This window comes from Phalaenopsis equestris, unplaced genomic scaffold (assembly GCF_001263595.1).
Source record: "Phalaenopsis equestris unplaced genomic scaffold, ASM126359v1 Scaffold000225, whole genome shotgun sequence".
In the NCBI taxonomy this organism is placed as follows: domain Eukaryota; kingdom Viridiplantae; phylum Streptophyta; class Magnoliopsida; order Asparagales; family Orchidaceae; genus Phalaenopsis; species Phalaenopsis equestris.
In genome coordinates this window covers 18,174-38,485 of record NW_018164667.1, presented here as the reverse complement: position 1 = coordinate 38,485, position 20,312 = coordinate 18,174, and the positions used below count along the sequence as shown (strand labels likewise).

The following is a 20,312-nucleotide window of genomic DNA, read 5'->3' as shown; positions in this document are numbered from 1 at the left end:
GTGCAAATATATGAAAGTTTACGTGTGAGATATGTAAATACATAGGAATTGTGTTGTATGTATGTAAATGCCCCCAAAAAGAGGGAGAGAGAGGGAGAGAGAGGGAGAGAGAGAGAGGGGGAAGTGTATGAACATCAGAAGCGCACCAACAAAGAAAACAAATCAAAAAATGGGCCTAAACAATGCAAAGCAGCTCAGCCATCCGAATCATTTCCCACTATAAACCTTCAAACCATCCTCAAAAAGATACAAAGATAACAAACAGAAGCCTTTAAAAAGACATCACTATTTTTCCTTTCCCAACTTTCTTTCCACAATTAACATGAAAAACACTTTGCGCTGGATTCCATTGGCTTAGCCTACACACAACAAAAACATTACACTTTACCCCCTAACCCAAAAAAAAAAAGAAAAGAAAAAGCAAAAACAATTAAAAACACCCTTCCTCAACAAAAAGAAGAGAGGGCAACGGCGCAAAAGAAGAAAAAAAGAGAGCTTTTTATAGAAAACACAATGGGACAACGGTCAAATTCCATCAGCTCCTTCCATCCCAGGTAAGGGCCTCCAGCCCAATCACTGAAGTAAAACATTACTCATGGGAATAAGACCCCACCAAAAGAAACAGAAACTTAAATCTGCTATAATATATGGATCTGAAGAGAAGCAGGCTTGCCCAAGCCGGTTAAAATCACCTGAGATTTTCACAATTTGGTCAATACATAACAGTCATTCCTTGGGAATCCTGGCATCTAATGGCTTTGAGGCTGCTGTAACTGCTGCTTCAGTTTTGGGCTGTAGAAATCATTAGAGAAGAGAGGGATGAGGAGAATTTGAATGGTGAGTTTCATTCATGGTATGGAAGTATAAGGAATATAAATAGGAATTTACCATCAATGTGATTGTTGTTTTGGTCCTCCTGTCCTGCATTGCTTTTTGCCTGGTTTCATAAAAGTTGAAGTCATCCAATATGGAAGTCTTCATAGAATAGTTCTTAAAGATGTTCAGCATTTCCGTGCCTTGGGGAAATTTAACCTGAAATATTGGACTTCTTATGTGAGATAACAAGTTCAAGGGCAGGAGTTTATATGCACAAAAACCAAAGCTAAACTTGAGAATATTATTAACAACAAGGGAATATCAACAAAAATGTATGGAGTTGTCAAATAATCAATAAATTTTGTCGGGTACAGGCACTTGTTATTCTAGGACGTGTGAGATAGCGGGCTCGCTGCATACTTTTGCAGGCATCTGCAATATTTGTGTCAAATTTCACTAAAAATAAAAAGAAAAAAAAATACTTAAAAATGATCCTTGGCGAAGCTACACCAAAGGCAGAAAGATAACAAGCCAGGCCAATCAACTTGAGAACATGTGAAAAAAACTAAATTATGTCATGTAAAACAAGGCAACGTGACGATCAAATCCCTAAAGTTTTGTTCTATAGATTCTAAACATCACAATGCAAGCACAAAAAGTTGGATATTGACAACAAATTAAACTATATTTATAAAATAAAACATGACTCCTGTCCCAGTGGAACAGCAGCAAAAGAGCTTTTGAAAGCAAGCAACTATTTTTAATTATCACAAATAAATAAATAGAAAAAAAAAACTCTTTGCAATTATCACATAAGAAAAAGAAGTACAGCAAATTAAGAAATAAAAACAATCAAGCAATGGAATAGGATAACATTATACAATTCCAATAAAAATGAAAAGGAAAAAAAAGAAAAAAAAAAGAAAAAAAAGAAAAAATGTCCGAACCCAACACAAAGGCAAAATCAATGAGTGAAATCAGTTCAATCTTGCATTTCAAGGGAACCAAGATAAAACCATACCTCTTGTGTATCTCTGCTATTTGTCACAGGTTTGTTGTCATTATTCTCCAAAATTATATGACGGAATTGTGCATTTGGAATGTCTTTGATTATATGCCACTTGACTGGAAAGTAACCATTCCACTTGTCTTGTTGCCAAAAATTCATGCTCTTGTTAAAATCTACCTGACCAATCATCTCTGCAACACCACAGAATTGCCCACTTGCATTCACCTGAACAACACACAGAATCATACTAGCTTAGAAAAAAGAGTAAGTTATATGAGGAAACTGCTTTATTTTAAGATGAATTTAGAGAACTTTATCATGAAACAAAGGTTGATGGAAAAAAAAAAGTTTAATCAATGTAGAAATTTAAGTGTATTACGACTTCGAAAAAAAAATCAGGAAAATAAACTCTCTGATAAGAGCAGAAGCGCACAAGGTTTATTGTAGCAAAATCAGAACCAACTATTAATATAATTTGCACATTATTTCTATAAAATTAGTTTTACTCAGAGGCTACAAGCACTTACAGAAAAGAATAACAAAACCGGGCACTTGCATCCTTTTTCAGCCGCTTTCTGCTGCGCAGCTTGATATGCATTCTCGAGTCTCTTGTTTCCATTTGGAGTGCTCGCCCAGACATTATACTTTATGCTCTTATGAATATCATCTTCACTGTAGGATTTTATAACAAAAAAGATAGCTTGATCATAGTTTGTGGTGAAATCTGGGAGGTTGTAGTCTTCCTTTTTTATAGAGGCCACCAGTGTGCCATTGCTGTCATTAACCTCAGAACCAGCGGTTGAATCATAACCAGAAATCCAAGCACCCTGGCTGCCAGTAGTTCTCGGGCCACGGTTCTGTTCATTTAGCATATCAAAATCAGCAGTCCCAGGAGTTTGATTTGTTTTTATCTGCTTTTCAGACCCAATCCATGCTTTATTAGTTGTCTTGGCATTGCTAGTCATATTTGGAATAAGCAAACTATTTTTCTCCGGGCTAGGATATGAATTAAAATTGTTTGCCTGGGCATAACCTTTGGAGACTTCATTATTTCCCTAAAATCATGTTTCAGGAATCATTAATTAGTAGCAATGGCAGTATTAATGAAAAAATACATAGTAAAGTGCCAAAATAATCTCTGACTATTAACAAGAGGTCATTTTAGTCCAAATACATATAAAAGTACTAAATTAGTACCAAGCCGCTTTTAATAAGGGCTAAAATAGCTCTCATTGGGGCATAGTTTATATAATATTAAAAGAGTTTGAAAACTAAATTGATATTTTTATAAACTCCGAGACTAAAATTACCCCTTCAAAAAGTCGAGGGGAACCATGTTGACACTTTTCTCTCTCTCGCCATGTATATGATCAGGAATAACCTGTATTACCTTGGGCTTAAGAGTCTGGTTCTGCATAGCAGAATTCCGTGATGCATCCAATGCAGCAGCTGCTCCTTGCTTGCTTAAAGCAGCAGATAGTGGGCTTACTGAAGCCTTAGGAGGAATTACTGCATGATTCTGAGACGAATAACTAGGATTTGGGTAAGGTGTTGTTGGATCTCTACCAGAATCCCATACATACGCTGGAAAATGTTCTGGTGGATAAGCAACCGACTGAGCAATATAGCCTGAAGAAACCAGAGGCTGATGAAATATAGGGCTCGGTTGATAGAGATGTTGAGTAAAATATTGTCCATCACCAACAACTGGAGACACTGGAGTATAAAAAGAATATCCAGCATGAAATCCAGGAAAGTCCAACAACTGGAGACACTGGACTATAAAAAGAATATCCAGCATGAAATCCAGGAAAGTAGTATACCAATGATTCATTTTCTGGCTCAGTGGCCTGAAATAACAAATGTAAATGAGTGAGATCCTAAAATAATTAAAAGAAGGAAATGCAGGAGAGCGCTTGCTTAGGCAATTAAAAGTAATATAAGTTTGAACTTTTGAGAGCCTGTTTTAAAGTTAATTAAGCTTGAAGTTAGAAGTTATGCTTTGAAAAAAAAATAAATTCTATTAATCCATTGTTTAATTAGATGTAATTAGACATTAACATTGATTTTGAAGACTAAACTCCTTAAAATACCTTCAAAATGATGATTCCAATTTCCGCTAAAAAATGAGTGAAAAAAAAAATCATCATTTTCTAAAACATGTTTTCTATTAACAAACAACCATATGAGCCCTAAGTGCAAAGATTAAATATTAACTTCCATAGCATATTCCAATGCTTGAATAAACATATGCCTAAGTAGATCGAAAGTCATAGAAATTTGCAATAAAATGATAAAGAAATAAAAATGACCTTGAAAAAACTGGTACACATAAGATTAAAACCACTATATCTAGTGACTTACTGAATGTTGAATTTCTGATCCATCAGTTCCAAAAAAGTACCCATTGTTATCCCAATCACCCATTGAGCCATCAAATCCTGCAAACAATCAGATGCCGCCAGTGAAGAAAATAAATTAAATTTATTTTAGGAAAATATTGAACTAGCAAGAAAATCTTCTACAGAATGATAGAAAACTTGAAAATTTATAATAAGCAGTAACAAGAGAAACAGACACATAGCTCCTACAGACCTGGGTAATAGTAGCCATAGAATCCATTCAAAGGATAATACATAATTTGATCGGCCATGGGAGCCTCTTGATCCACCTCACTCCCTTTGATGCTGCTAGTTGCGTCCCCAGATGAGATGCACGACATTGCATCAAATGAGCTCCCATCTTTTGGTCCATGCTAAAGTAATCATGGGCAAAGTAATCAAACAGAGAGATAAACCAAAATTACAGGTAATAATCAAAATGGATTAGCAAATCACTTAGCACTAAACAGAGGCGCATTGTACAAAAAGGTGGAGAAAAAGGTTCAAAATTACCATATTTTCATCACTCCCTTTAGAAGCCACTCCTATTTTTAGTTCTTTCATAGACCTTTCTAATGCTGCACCAACATAGAAAACAAAATAACCCAATAAGCAATTAATAGAAGAGAGGAAGAAGATCACAGTCCAAAGAGCTCATTCCTTGGATGCAAAGAAAATGTGATTATATAATAGAAATTCTAAAAAAGGTACATCTCTATTTTAATGAACCTAATGCTAGTACAATCATGCTTATACAAAGAACAATAAGAAAATAATAAAGGACAGTATCCTCCATTATTAGAAATATATTAGAATAATAAAATGCAAAAGATTCTAATAGATATTAAGGACATGTGATGATGCCCATATGCTTAACTAATAATTCTAATACTCTAACACACACCTATATAGTCAAGTTATTACAACAAGGAGCATCAAGATCTTGTATGGCATGGCACAAAAAGATTCAAGAGATCCAAGCCAAGGGCTATTTAATGGCTTTTCAAACTTGTCAATTTAAGCCAATCAACAATAAAATGAAGCATTCTTGAGAAAAAAAAATAGGAATCAAGGGATTGAAAACAGGCCAACTTTTGTTGAGAATTGAGGTAGCAGAATCATAATGAAAAATAAAATAATCATCAGATCTTTACATGGTCCCCACAGGATCATCAAATAGGAAATTAAGATGAATCATAGCGTGTCAAATCAAGACGAGAGACGTGATTATCACCACATAAATGATTAAGATCAGCTTAGACTTGGAAATAGGCTCTTACCATGATAAAAATTATATTAAAATTACATCTTTATTTTGAAGAACCTAATGCACATACAAATATGACTATATAAAGACATAAGAAGCAAAAATAGATGCACAATAAAAAAATATCCTCCATAATTAGAATATATTATAATAATTAATATTATATATTTTAATAAAGATCAAGCAAATGTGATAAATTAATATAGTAATTTAGTCATTCTAATAACTTTAATAGGTCGTTTGGTAGGCAGATTTAAGCCTGATTTAGCTAGCGTAAATCCTGCCTAACAGTCCCAATAAAAAATTTAAATCCTAAGAAAACTTAAATTCCATTTTTACTCTGTTACTGAGAGTTTGGTGAATTTAGCAAATATGGTGAATTTAAATGTATGAAGGAGAAAGACAAGGGAACCTATGTGCTTCGCCTCGTCCCAATTCCTCGTTTCTTATTTCACAAGGTTTGGGTATGGGTGGGGAGTAGAAGAAAGGCAAAGTTATCTAATACACCGCCCCTCAAGACACTCTCCTCCTTCATAAGCTGCAAACCGGTCGATGCCTTACCAGCAAATCACAACATCTGGCTTCCTTTAAATAAGGTTATTAGAGACTGCGTGTTGGTTTCATAATTGAGAGAAATTAAATTAATAATAGATATTAATTAATTAAAATATGTGATTCAATTTGGTTAAATAAATAATTTTATTTTTAATTAAATTTTAGAGCAATTAAAATTTATTAAAATTTTATTCGGTAAAACTATCAATATTAAATAGACTAAATTAGATATAGATATATCAAGTAAGGACTTAAATGAACCTTACCAATTAATATTAGCTTACTGATATTCCTTTTGTTTAATAAACGCAATAAATTACTTATTTATAATTAATTGAGATATTATATTATATTATGCAAGCTAATGAATAGTGAAGTATTAATTAATAAGCTTAGTGAATTATTAATTAATGATTAATGCAAGAAAATAAAAAAAATAAATCAATTTAAATTAGGCTTAAACATGGTATCATCCTTAATTAATACTAAATGCAAAAAATAAGTACCCAAATAGCAACTGGATTTATCAATAAGTATGGATTTAGAGTGTCTACTAAATCCTACATGAGCTAAGCAAAACAGCCCGAAACAGTGTACAAGAAACAGAATAAACCAGTGTCAAAATCCATGATATCATCAAAATAGAGCAAGCCGTTCCGGATTTCTTAAGTTCCACTGCGAAATAACTACAAGAAGTTATAAAGATATTCAACAAAACCAGATCACTTAAAATTCAACTAAATCAAAGAAAAGCTGCCATTCCTTATACAGATTAAATTAGGGTAGGCAAATCAAAAACTGTAAAATAAAAAGAACAGGATTAATCATACAGATCTACGGACTTCCCAACATGAAATACACCAATGAATACAAAAACAAGCTGAATAAATCACATCTACATACAAAAATCAAATTTTTTCTACAAAAAACACTCAAAAATAACTTTTTTTTGAAGTGAAAAGATAAAGCTCGGGAAAAAGAAAACTAGTAATCAAAAGTCATACACTTAGAAAAGACCATTCAATAAGCTTCAGGACCATAGTATATCCCATCAGAATCGATAAGGTGATGAGCTACTAAAAATAAAAATTTATACTAGCAATCTCCAAAAATGCAACACAAAGTTGGCTTTTAGCGTAAATTTTCAGAAGAACGAAAATTCCGAACACCCCAACAAAACTCCATACGCTGTTCAGCAACAGAATATCGAAGACACGCGATTTCTTCATTTAGAAAAACCGAAGTAGAACATGTTCCTACTCTAAAAAGAGAAATATGAATTCACCAAATCAATCACTCATATGTCGCTATCGACCAACAATTTGAGCTCCAAAGAGAGAAACAATAACCATCAAGAACGAAGCGAAACCATTAAACCAGCAACAGGAAGGAAACCATACACTTCTTCGACTTGTCCTCCGATCCCATGACGCCCGACCAGAGCTCCCCGCAAAAGAACCCTAAGACCACTCTTCCCACCAGTTCAAAGGCAGAAAAAGAAATCCAGATATCGATACGTGAAGGTGGGAATATCGTATCGAGCACCGCTACCGACGAGTGAATCGGGGATGGCAGAGGATGGGGAAGCAGAGAGATACCAGCTAAAAGAAGTGGAGATGGGGACGAAGGAACCGAACCGACGGCTGAAGAATCGACACGTCAGAAGATCCCACGGCAAGCGAGTCCGCCGGGCAGCTGTTTGATGTCCGTCCGATATTTCCGAGATTCTGTCGTGGTGGAGGGTGAGAGGCCAAAAACTGGAATAGCGTTATTCCAGTCTTATCATCTAAATAAACTACACCCTATCTCTCAATAATCTTATCATAACCAATAACAGTTGGTGGGTGTGTGTGTGTCAATATATATATATATATATATATATATATATATATACACACACACGAAAATATTATTATTGTATAGAGACGTGGATGGCGAAAGGTGTGCCAATTAAATGGCTTTTAATGTACTGATGGGTGATTGAGAAATTGTCCGACGAAAATTCAGAGAATTATATAATTTTTAATCATACAATCAATTGATTTCAACAATCTTATTGTTAGATTCAATAATTAAATGAGAAATCTAATGACACTTTAAGCAAGATTAATTTGAGTCTAAATGCGCCTAGATTGATCACTTGAAACATAATAGAAGCTTCAAGGCATTAATTGAAATGCTAATCAATATATGACTTTGACATTGAAATCAAAGCGAAAGAAGAATTCAACAAGCCTAAAATTATTCAATTCAAATGTTATTAAGACACTTAATTACTTAAAGAATGATCTATGATTTAAAAAATTTATATGAATCCTGCCAAAGAGTGATTTAGGGTTTTAGCTAATTTAATAATATGCTCCTCCCAAAATTTTATAAACATGATATTATTTTCAATTTGATTAAAAAAAGAAGCTATGAGATACACTTCTAAAGTAAGCATGAAAGTGACGACCACTACACTCATAATTGACCAGTGCTAATAGTTGTTGTGGCTCAATTACTTCATACAACTTTTGTGACATGTTTATTATTTTCAGGATGTTATTGTTTGATAATTATAACTCAGTTAATGTTGTTATTTGTCAACCTTTATAGCAAGCAAGTGTTCATAATTTTGTAACATCAACTTTTCCGATTAATAAAAAGAGCGGCAAATACATAGTAGATTATTATGACTGGATTAGGCCTCATAATTTTTTTCTGTTTTGTATTTTTTTAATATAAAATTTTTGGTTTCATCTATACTTTTTATCATTATCTATCTGTAGGGGATTTTTGTGCAAAGCTAAGATGTAAAATATTTCCTAAAATATCATAAAAATTTACTAGCACATAATTGTTTGGTACAGTGAAATACTTTCCTAGCATTTTACAAACATTTGCACAATTGCCAACATTCATACAACCTATGCCAATGGATCTTTTTACTCAAATACTCTTCAATCTAAAAATCAAACTTTTAACCAAAAGCATTGTAACCGAGTTGGTAAAAACCCTACAAAGTTTATCATTGGTAGATTATATATATAACATGAACGAAACCTGTTCTCAAAACCTTCAATTCTTGAAAGAGGTTAGCCAATAAGGAGTAGCATCATAATATAATAATGTTCATCTATCATAAAATTAATGAATTGTTGTTAATTAGTATGAGGATGTGAGGTATCCTGACCATCATATTAAATTTCCTCCTCAACAACAACTTAACTCAAAACTAGTTTATAGTGTTAATTCAGCCTGTCCTTCTCATGTTGTTCAGTCGATTCACAACTCTACACTAGCTTTAATTATGCTAACCTTGTCTCATTTCATGGTTACTTCTCATAACAGTATATAAGATAAATTACAATAGTTTTTTCAAGAAAATAAATTTGTTTAGAGATAGACATTAGTATATTTCTTGATGTAGCTTTCAAGCGTCTTTTACCAGTAAATGATACAATCTCCTAACATCTCATTCTAACAATTCAAGCTATTTACTATTAGCTCTTATGATGTGGCATCTAACTCTTAATAATATAATGACTATTATAAGATTATTATGACATTCAATGAGCATCTAATGCCCTCCATTGTCAAGTCTTTTTTCAATCTTTAATGGCCAAGTTAGAAATTAATTTTACTTCTTCTAGAAGAAACCATCCATACCTTTGGCGAAGTAGCTACTCTTTGTGGAGTAATTATTATGAATTAAAAATTTGTTAAAGTCTCTTCTAAGCAATGAAGGTAAGTTATTTATTGTATATTTTTTGAGATTTTTTTTTCAAGGCATGTAAAATTTTAGGAGTATATCTTTAGTTATTACAAAATTTTTTTCTTGAAGGGCTCCATGCTAGGTCTTTTTACTCATTGCTATTAAGAAATATAGTTTGCTCATATATTGATCTCATTCACTAAAAAGAAAAAAAATCAAACTAGATGAGAAAATTAATGCATAATAAAACTTATTTGAATAATATTCTAAAATTATATAAGAATATTCTTAACAGTGTTATATAAACTTATTAACAAAAAAAAGATAAAAAAGAATCATCCTTCTCATCCTTCTGACGACAATCAATTTGAGTTGATTAATTACACTCCATTATACACATCTATAGTTAATATTTTAATAAAATAAAAAATTCTAAACATCTCAAGTGTTTAAGACCATTGAGATATGAAAGTTGTAGATATCGATACAATTGTATTATTATTTACAAAAATATCAAATTTGACAAGCTAAAAATAGAGGAGATAATAAGAGTCATAATAACTAAGTTTTCTTATAATTATTAATTAGGGAGTTCCTTCATAATTTATTTGCTTTCATACATAAGAAGGCCCCATCACTAAAGTAATTTCTCATTAGAATAATTGAGAGAGTTTATCTAAAACTAAAATTTTATATATTTCAAGTAAAGTTTTATTATCAATAAAATGTATCATATATAAATAATATTGCACCTTATAAATCCTTAAAAGGCACATGCATGGACAATTTTTATGGGAAGTTGGTAGTGGCAAAGACTTATCTAAGACTTCCTTATGAGTGTAAATAATAGATTGGGTTTTTACTCATACTCCTAGACTAAACTTATGAGAAAGCATTTATAGAAATATATAAATAAATATGGTCTCCACTAAAACTCTCTAAAATAAATAGCTGATAGTAGCTCCACACATTTAAAAAACTTAAAAGACACAAGTACACTAAAAACTTTAAGAGAATATAAGAAAATATTAAGCCTCAAAAGGTATAGACATACAATAAAATTTTAGAAAGATAAAATTCTAAGTGAGTACATGTGCACAAAAAAATCTAAGAAATCTAAAAGCCTAAAAAATAAATGTACATTCATAAATCTAAAAAAAATAATCATACATTTAAAATCTTAAAAGGTACGTTAACATTGAAAAATCTTAAGAGATCTATGTACATTTAAAAATAATATAAGAAGATTGAAAATCTTAGAAAGTATGTGAAAATAATATAAGAAGATTGAAAATCTTATAATATAAGAAGATTGAAAATCTTAGAAAGTATGTGTACATCTCAATAATCTCTGAAGGTATAAGTTTTAGAAGCTATATGCACTCCTAAAAGATTTTTGAAGGCATAAGTCTATGGAGGTGCAAGTAAATTTTGACTACATTTTTAAAGTTATATGATTTTAATTCAGTGAAAAAGCTATGAGTGGATAAGCCTCAAAAGGGATCAAATTCATCATACTTTTATGAGGGAGGGGCAATATCTCAATTACGTTATATTAAATTTCTAATTAATATTTATGATTTAATGACATAAAAATAACTTTGTCTCCATTGTTAAGAGATTACTAAAAAGTTTAAGTGTTCTTTAATTATCGATATTATATTTAATAATATTATTATGAAATTTAGTCAAATTCTTGGTTTCATGGACTATAGAAATAAAAATTCTTATTTTTAAGTAATATATAGAATAATTTGATCTACATGAGCGTATAACACTCCACATCAATATCATTAGAAGTTTGAATGTCCTATATGACATTCAAACTCCATCTTAGCTTTCCTCAAAGGATTCTTCTTAAAATTTGTAGCAAGGATAAAAAATATATCTTGATCATAATTCATTTGAAAAATTTTAATGAAATCAAAATCGTTGCTATTACTTAGCACTATAAACACTGGTTCTAGTCTATTCACTTCGGAATTCATTAACATTAACATAAATATTAAGCTAAAAATATGTTTGTTCAAAGAGGATTAAAACCTCTTATAAGGAATGACTCGAGGCTTTGTATAAAATTTATGGCTTTTTAAACACCTCCAAACTCAGCCTATAAGGTCAGAAAACACATAGTTCAAGAAAGATCGAACATCATTATAGAAATTATGAGCTTTGATCATCTCCAAACCTAAGCCATAAGACAAATACATCCAACACCTCTTTTAAAGAAAGACTAAGGATTCTTTGTAAGATTTAAGATATCTTAATTGCCTCCAAATCAAGTTCATCTATAAAAACACCATGTGCTTTTAGTATTGAGGCAATAATATTTCTCATAGAAATGAAAATATTTAATACTTAAAAAAAGGAGTTGGAGCTTGAGAAGGAAAAGGAGAAATCCCAAATGTCCTATAAATTTTCTTCAGACCTTCATCTCATATTGAATGAAACTCTATTTGTCTTAAAATATCAAATGAAGAATTACCAGTCCTGAATGTTGCTAAGATCACTCTCAAACTCATTTTGTATTATACAATTTAGTACTTATAATTGATGAGCATTAGAGCCTAAAAGAAATATAGGCATTGCCCAACTTGGACAATTTTAAGCATATATATAAGAAAAATTAAAGTATGCAATGGGAAGATCACCTATAATGAACAATGGACAATTTTTCTTATAAAATATATATTAAAACTTACAAAGCAAAGAGAGTGATTTTTTCCTCATTCATGTAGGTATTTATAGGATAAGGAGTTATAACTGTTTTGATTTTTTTTTTTTCAATATTTTGAAATATTATGTGAAAATTTAGCAATTCCTTAGGTATTAAATATCATAAGCAAATGAAATTTTTTTATTTTTAATTTAAAACATAAAATTATTGTAGTAATCATCTAATGGATGACTACTCATGTATGCTTGGACCCGCACACATAATAGTGCACATGCGATTTTGGCTACTCGCCTGCATTCATGTCATGTATGTGGCTTAAAATATAGTGTATCTAAATGGACATGCTATACAAGTAACACAAGATAATTATTCTCATATGGAATACAATTGAAGAATTTAATAGGCTAATTACTAATTTTATTCAATAATTTCAAAAAAATCTTTCAAACTACTAATTACATATTTAACTAAACAAAACCTAACTATAGAATATGACAACCCTAGATTTATGATCTACTAACACTACATTCTATAATTAATTTAATTGAAATTTATATAATATAAATTAAAAATAAATTTATTCTCTAATCTTTGTTGATAGTTAAGGAACCCAATCTATCTTTCTAATTAATTATATGTATATAAAAACAAAATAAAATGATTGTATTAAGAGATTTTTTTAGATTATAAATTCCTAAGTATATGTTTATCATACTTAAAAACTTTTTAATTTTTTTTATTATTCTTCTAGGACTCTGCCTATATCTATAGATCACTTTAAATTTAAAATAAGCATATATTGATAAACAAACTCAATGAAAATTGAAATGAATTGAATATACTTTCATCATTTAGTGTAGACAAACATAAGATTTTACAAAAAAAAGACATAAACACAAGTGAATTGAATATACCCTCATCATTTAGTACACACAAACATAAGAGATTACAAAAAAAAAAGGCATAAACACAAATATAGAGCTTACACAATTTAGTTCATGCTTTTATTTAGAAAATCACAAAAATATAGTAAAATATATAAAAAAAAAATTGAAAAGACATATTCTTATTTTATTAAAGTTTTGTTCCTTAGACTCTATTTGCTTTCATGCTCCCTTTTCTCTTTTATACTCACTTAGATGCTCTCCCACTGACTTTGGTATTGTGAATGCATGCCAATTATTTTTTTTATATAGAGAGAGAAGTCATGTATTGCAATCTTTTTAGAATAATAGATTTATATAAAAGAACTCTTAACAAGTTGATATATACTTTTAGACAAAGTAGGCTTTGATGTCCAAAAACAGGATTTACCTTATATTCCACTAGAATATCTACTTGATGAGACATAAATCCTTATATATTTTTTGAATCAAAAACTTTTAAAAATACATTATGAATCATATCTCTGTCAATGTAAGCAAACTTATAGTCAAAATGAACGAGTAAATAAGACAAATTTAATGACACTAGAAACAGTTCAATTCGAGTTTGAATGAGTCCAAATCAATCACTTAAATTATAATTTAAACTTTAAGGTATTAATTAAGGGATCTAAAAAATGTTTGAGTTTGACATTTTTATAATCAAATTGTGTGGCTGAAAGAAAGGAATCCAACGAGTCTAAAATTATTCAATTTTGAGGCATTATGACACATAAATGCTGAAAAAATAATTTAAGATCAAATAAATCAACATAAACTATTCGATTGAGTACTTTGATTTTGGCTATCCTATAAAATTTAATTCCCAAAATTTTTAAATAGAATCTCACCTTTAACATGAAAAAAAGATGAAAAGACTTAAGTTCACATTTTTGGAGAAAGCTTAGTCTGCCATAACCAATAATCATTATCAATCGCTATTAATGGTTGTTATAGCTCAACTATTGTTATGTTGCTATTATAACCTTCTTATTATCATCTTATTATTGCCTGGTCATTATAGCTCAGTTAACGTTATCATTTATCAGCCGTTATTATTATAGTAACAGAAGGATAAACACGTGTCCATAATTTTGTTCTATAAGAGAAGAACTTTGTAACTTCGAATACATAAACGGATTATTCTTACTAGGTTAGGCCTAATGGTTTTCTCTTTCTCGGGTTTTTTTGCATAGAAGTTTTGGCATCTTCTATATCCCTTTTTTTTATTATTTTACACCCAAATTAATATGTAAAATTTTTATCCTATAGTTGTGAATTTTCTAGCATAGAATAATATCTAATATTTATATTTTAATGTTTATTTATATGTCATTAATCTTCAATATTATATTTAAAATTTTGCTATATTAAGTTATTTCAGTTAAATACATCTTTTGGTGTATTTGTGGTGATATGATTATGATAATAAACTATTACATAGTTAATTAAATACTCAATTTAAATTGTTAAGTAAATCGCATTCTTTCTAATTAATAAATTTGAAGATAAAATTTCACTATTTTATTAAATTTAAATTTTAATTTATGCGACATAAAAATAGTATTTTGAGTTTTTTGAAATATTAATTTTAATATATATTTTTTTATAAAATTTAAATCAATAATGTAATATTTTTCAAAGTTATTTGTTAATTTAATATTAAAATTTTATATAAAAAAATTTACTTTTTCAATAAATCGAGTATTGTTATCTCAATTTTAAAAAATTGAGGCATGTTTTTAAAAATTTGAGGTATGCATGTCAGATTTCTTATAAATTTCTAAGCATGTCGTTTACACGCATAGGGGTGTAAACGGGTCGAGTTAGAATCAAGCTACGCTCACTTTGAGTTTGAGCTTGATTAATTTTATTGAGCTCGAGCTCGAATTCAAGCTTATGTCTACGAGTTCGATCTTGCTCGCGATCCAACTTATTTAATATAAAAGAGAGAAAATAATTTTAATTAACTTTATAAAAAAGTTTACAAATAGAATGAACAATTATGAAATAAATAATAATAATCAATTAATACAAAAATAAAAATATATTATTTTTTTTTAACATTTTTAATGCATTAAAAAAAGAGTCTTGAAATTTAATATATTTTAAGCGTGTTTTATGTTAATAGTTTTTTAAATTAGCTTGCTCTCGAGCTAACAAGTCGAGCTAAAGGCTACTTTGAGCTTGGCGTGTTAGCTCATCGAGCTCAGTTCACAAGCGACTTATTGAGTCGAGCTCGAGCTAGTTCACGTGCTTGCTCCCAAAACAAGCTCAATGCATGGTGAATGATGAGCATGTATGCATGTGGAGTGAAGTTAAGTTATCCGCACACCGAAAAATAAGCTGACCGCAACGAGTTGAGATTCTTCAAGGCCTTGACTGGTAGATGATTGTTGCCTTGGCTGGAACATGATTATTGGTTCGGTCATTCTAGTGGCTCGTATTTGTTTGGTCAACGTGGCGGCTTCTATACGTTGACACACGTCAATTGGAGAAAGAAGAACAAATTATCCATACCTTTTTTTTTATTTCACAAGAGCTATATATAAAAAAAAAGTATATAATATAATATCAAAATATGCATGAAAATGTGGATTTTTATCTCGCTTAAAAATTGAAATGTTAGTAAGAAAATGTCAAATGAAAGAAATAAATATAATATTGCTTAAATTTTTGTAAGATAAACCTAAAAAAAGAGAAAAAGATGTAGGTCTTGTTCTTGTTGAGATGATTCTACTAGTACATATCACATATTATAAATAAACCTTTTTCTTGTTATATTAGAAGGCATCAGTAGTAGAATGTAGTAGATATAAACTGTATAGAATGAATTTCAAGATGAAAGTTGAAGGATCTACATATAAAGCATAGGTGTTATCTTCAAGAGATTGTGTTATAACATGTTCGGTTGTTCTACTATAATGAGAGGAGGGAAGCAACAAAGAAATCCATTATATTCATGATATTGACAATATGTATAGGCCTTAAAACAGGTGATTGCATATGTTAATTTTGTTGGTGATGGCAAATGACATTTAGTATGCATCAATGCTGATGTCAATGACATGCATGAGCCATTTAAGTGATGAGGTGCATTAATATTGTTAGTGGTGACATGCAACAGAGTTGATCAAAGTAAAACATTGATATTAATGACGTGCATTATCTTTTCAAATGATGTACATCAACACTACTGGCAATGATGGGCGTGCATTATCTTTCCAAATGATGTACATCAACACTACTGGCAATGATGGGTAATGGGATTAGTGAGCATTAGTGTAGTGGGGCGAGAACAATCTAATGATAATCGAGAGAAGAGCATAATCGGGTGATAAAATATAGAGAAAAATGTTGGATGATGGCGATCAATGAATTGTAAATAAGCAATAGTGATCGAGAAATTGTGGTCAATTATATGTGATTAAGCAATGTTTATACAATTAATGGTTTGTTATGGTGGTTGAAAATTCATTATTGGGCGTTGATGGTCGAGTGTCTATTATCACGACCAGGCCCGATGTAATATACGTACCTTAGTAGGTTGTACCAAATCGAGTATGTAACAAATAATTAGACTATGACCTATTTAAAAAGAATTTTTTTAACCATCTAAATTGTATCACATAGAGACATCTAAATCTCTAATAACTACATAAAAAGAACAAAGCATTATATGCACTACCCCTTGGCAACATTGTGGTTGATTCACAAATACATTACATCCATAGTTAGGCTTTGATGATCGTATGATAATAATTAGTCGATGTTAGTTTGATAACCCTAATTGAGACATAGGAAACTAATCAATGGCTACAGTATGTTGGTGATAATTGGGTGTTGGAAATCAAATGACACTCCAATATTAGTGATTTGATAGCAACATTAGCAAAAAATAGTGACCAAATGGCAGTTGTGATATAATGGGGCAGTTCATATAACGGTAGTTCAATAGCAGTGTGTTCATGCAGCAACTATTTGATGGCGGGCTCAATTAGAGTTCTAGAATTTCTTAAGCAAATAAGTTTTCTCTAAATTCAGTTCTCACCTGTGATCTCTCTCCAAATTTAAGGTTCACCTCATTTATTTCATCCCATGTAAGGAATGAGTGTCTATAGATTTTTGATGTGAAAATTGGTTTATTTTTGTTAAAATATTAAAACAATGCATCAACTGAATTGAAGCCAACGCTTTAATCACATGATATTTTTTGAAGCACGTGATATTTTTTGAATATTTGAAGGCCTTAACGATGTTGGTATTTGATACGCCTAAAAATGTACTATTTTTTATGCTATATTTTATGATGATATTACACTTTAAAAGTATTTTTTCTTGTGTTTTTGGTTGTATATACATCAAATTGAAGAATTTGGAGTGATTGGAGCAAAATGAACAAAAATGGACCAAAACGGAGCAAACCGAAGCAAATCGGGTTGAACCGAGGCACATCAGAGCCAAGGAGACCTAAATCGGACACATAAGTGTCTGTGCCCGGCGCTTAAGCCCCCAAAATGGCGCTTAAGCACCACCTAGACAGAGAGGAGGGTGCTTACGGCGCCCAAAAACGACGCTAAAGCGCCAAAGACGGTTTTCAACATATCTTCTAGAATATACATCGGATTTGGACGATTTTTGAAGCATTTCTTCGTGCATCTCTTGGGGAATTCATTGGAAATGATAAAATGAACTTTTTAGAAGAATTTGGGGTGGTTATATGGAGTTTTGAAGAGGCACTTAAGACACCTTTTGGAAGATTCATTGAATCTGGACAGTTTTGAAGAGACACTTAAGAATCTCTTGGGAAATTATAATTAAGGCTTGGAAATGTTTTTAAAATAACTCTTAGACTCTTGAATCAATTAGAAAGAGGAGAAGATGGCTTGGAGAAGAAGAAGAAGGCTTGGGCGTGAGCCCCAAGTGGGGCGACAATGTGAGAGAGAAAGAGAGAGTGTGATAATTTCTTCTTTTCTTTTAACTTTGTTCTTGGAGAGGATTGTAAGGAGATTGCTTTTGCTATACAAGGAGAGTTTGATTTTCATCAAAGATAAGAATTTTTATTGTATTTTGATTTGACTTTAGTATTTTGTTTGTATGGTTTCAAAGTATTGTTTAATGAAAAATTCTTGTTGTTTCTCCAGGTGTAGTGAGTAGTTTTCTTTACTCTTCCCTCTTATAATTAATTAGTATGCATGTGTAGGATATAAAATTAAGTAGAGTGAGAAGATATTGTGATGATTTTATTTTGTTCTTCATTTACATGTAAACTTGATCAACTTGCATGTTAAAATTTGTTGTGAGAACATGTAAGCCGGGATTGTATTTTCTCAATCAACTGTGGTATAATCAGATGAGATTTTATTGATAATAATGTAGTCCATAGAGTTGAGTGAAAATAAATAGGGAAATAATTTTTAATGGGTGTAGAATTAGAGGACTTTAGAGTGACAGACTAAAGCCCCTAATTTGGTCAATTGTTTTAGGTTTTGATGTGAGATGTTATCCTCCAACTAGAGGGATAAGATAGAACTTTAGAGTGAGAGCTAGTATCTTTCTTGCCTAGCCCGTCTTCAGAACTATTCAAACTTTAGATTAACCAATGTTCTTTATAGCATCTCTAGGAAGGGTAAAGGATATAATTGCTCCAATTTATAACAATCTCTCTCACTACTTATTTTACTTTTACACATGTCACTAATTTCATTGCATGAGGAAGAGTACTTTTAATATATTAAACCACATTATGATTTTCACTAAGTATTTTAGTTTAGGAGTATAAGTAGAATTGTAGTGATAATTGTAGGAAATAATCAAAACCAAAACTTTATCGACCTTCCAAGCTAGGGCGTGTTATTCTAGACTAGAACTTCTCTTGAAAGCCGCCGTGATTAACCTCGATCTCCGTGGGATCGATATTCGGGGCTTAATAAAAAACCCTATATTACTTGATAACGATACGTATATTGCGTAGAACCACTAGTGTGTAAACTATTATATATATTTTTTTATAAAATTTCAATTTTGCAGATCAAATTTGAGATCAAGTTTTTGGTGTCATTGCTGGAGATTAAAATCTTCAAGTAGTGGTGTCAACTTCATAAATCCTTATATATTAAAAAATATCAGGATCAGTAATACAAAAATATGCAGTTATTTATTCCTTTAACTAATATCCCAAACTCTTTAAATTGTATGCTTCAATTACTTGATTTGTACTCTTTTGGAGTCAGAATAGACAACTTCTTATGTCGATGACTTCATCTGATGAATACATTCAACTTAAATATAAATTTGCAAGAACTAACATTTAAATGATTTTGAATTTAATTTCAACATATAAATCCAAAGATTGCATCAAGATTTATTCTTGGCTGAGTGAATTTTTGGAAGACTTATCAAGAAGCGGTTCTCAACAAGATTGAACAGGAATCTATCATTTTTTTTTCTAATTTTTATTTATTTAGTATTTATATCGATTGTTAGATTCGAATTAATTTGCAGGTGTTTCTAAAATCTTACTCATAGGTGTTAGTCAAAATAAATATAATGAGATAGATAAATAATGCATGAAAAAATTCTGAGAATTTATTATGTTACAAAAAAGAAAAAAAATTCATATCTTATTGAATACAATAGAACGAGTCAATTATAACCTCTAAATTTTTATTATACATCCAAGTTAAGAAGAATATTGTAGAAAAGTTACATTTGAATAAGGTAAGTATATTATGTCGAGAAACTTAGTAAATGCTTGTTGTAAATTAAGTGAGCTCAATTAGCTTATAGCTATTAGGATGCATGCAATTCTCATGATGGATTCCCATTAAGTTAGAGAGAAATTTTGCTGCGGTAGAGTAAAAAAGTATTGTCTTAGCATTGTGCAAGAATTCGACACACATTTTGATGAAAGTAAATAACCAGTAAAGTCACAAAAAGTGTTTACTTGAAAAAACCCTAAAAGGAAAAAAAAAACCATGTGGTCTT

At 30.6% G+C, this 20,312-nt stretch overlaps 1 protein-coding gene across 2 annotated transcripts; it reads right to left on the bottom strand.

The window, feature by feature from the left end:
- Window positions 1-270: 270 nt before the first annotated feature.
- Window positions 271-7,843, bottom strand: LOC110023620 (YTH domain-containing family protein 3-like). Of its 2 annotated transcripts, XM_020723110.1 has the most exons (11): window positions 7,429-7,843; window positions 4,720-4,784; window positions 4,421-4,580; window positions 4,190-4,266; window positions 3,584-3,675; window positions 3,216-3,528; window positions 2,353-2,880; window positions 1,838-2,050; window positions 889-1,032; window positions 693-792; window positions 271-359 (listed from the first exon to the last, which is right to left on the bottom strand). In XM_020723110.1, the coding sequence occupies exons 1-10, from the start codon at window positions 7,454-7,456 to the stop codon at window positions 727-729; spliced, it is 1,686 nt and encodes a 561-aa protein (XP_020578769.1). In that variant the 5' UTR covers window positions 7,457-7,843; the 3' UTR covers window positions 271-359; window positions 693-726. The 2 variants fall into 2 exon arrangements, with proteins under 2 accessions (XP_020578769.1, XP_020578768.1); XM_020723109.1 differs by having other exon boundaries at window positions 271-792.
- Between the last annotated feature and the right edge of the window lie 12,469 nt (window positions 7,844-20,312).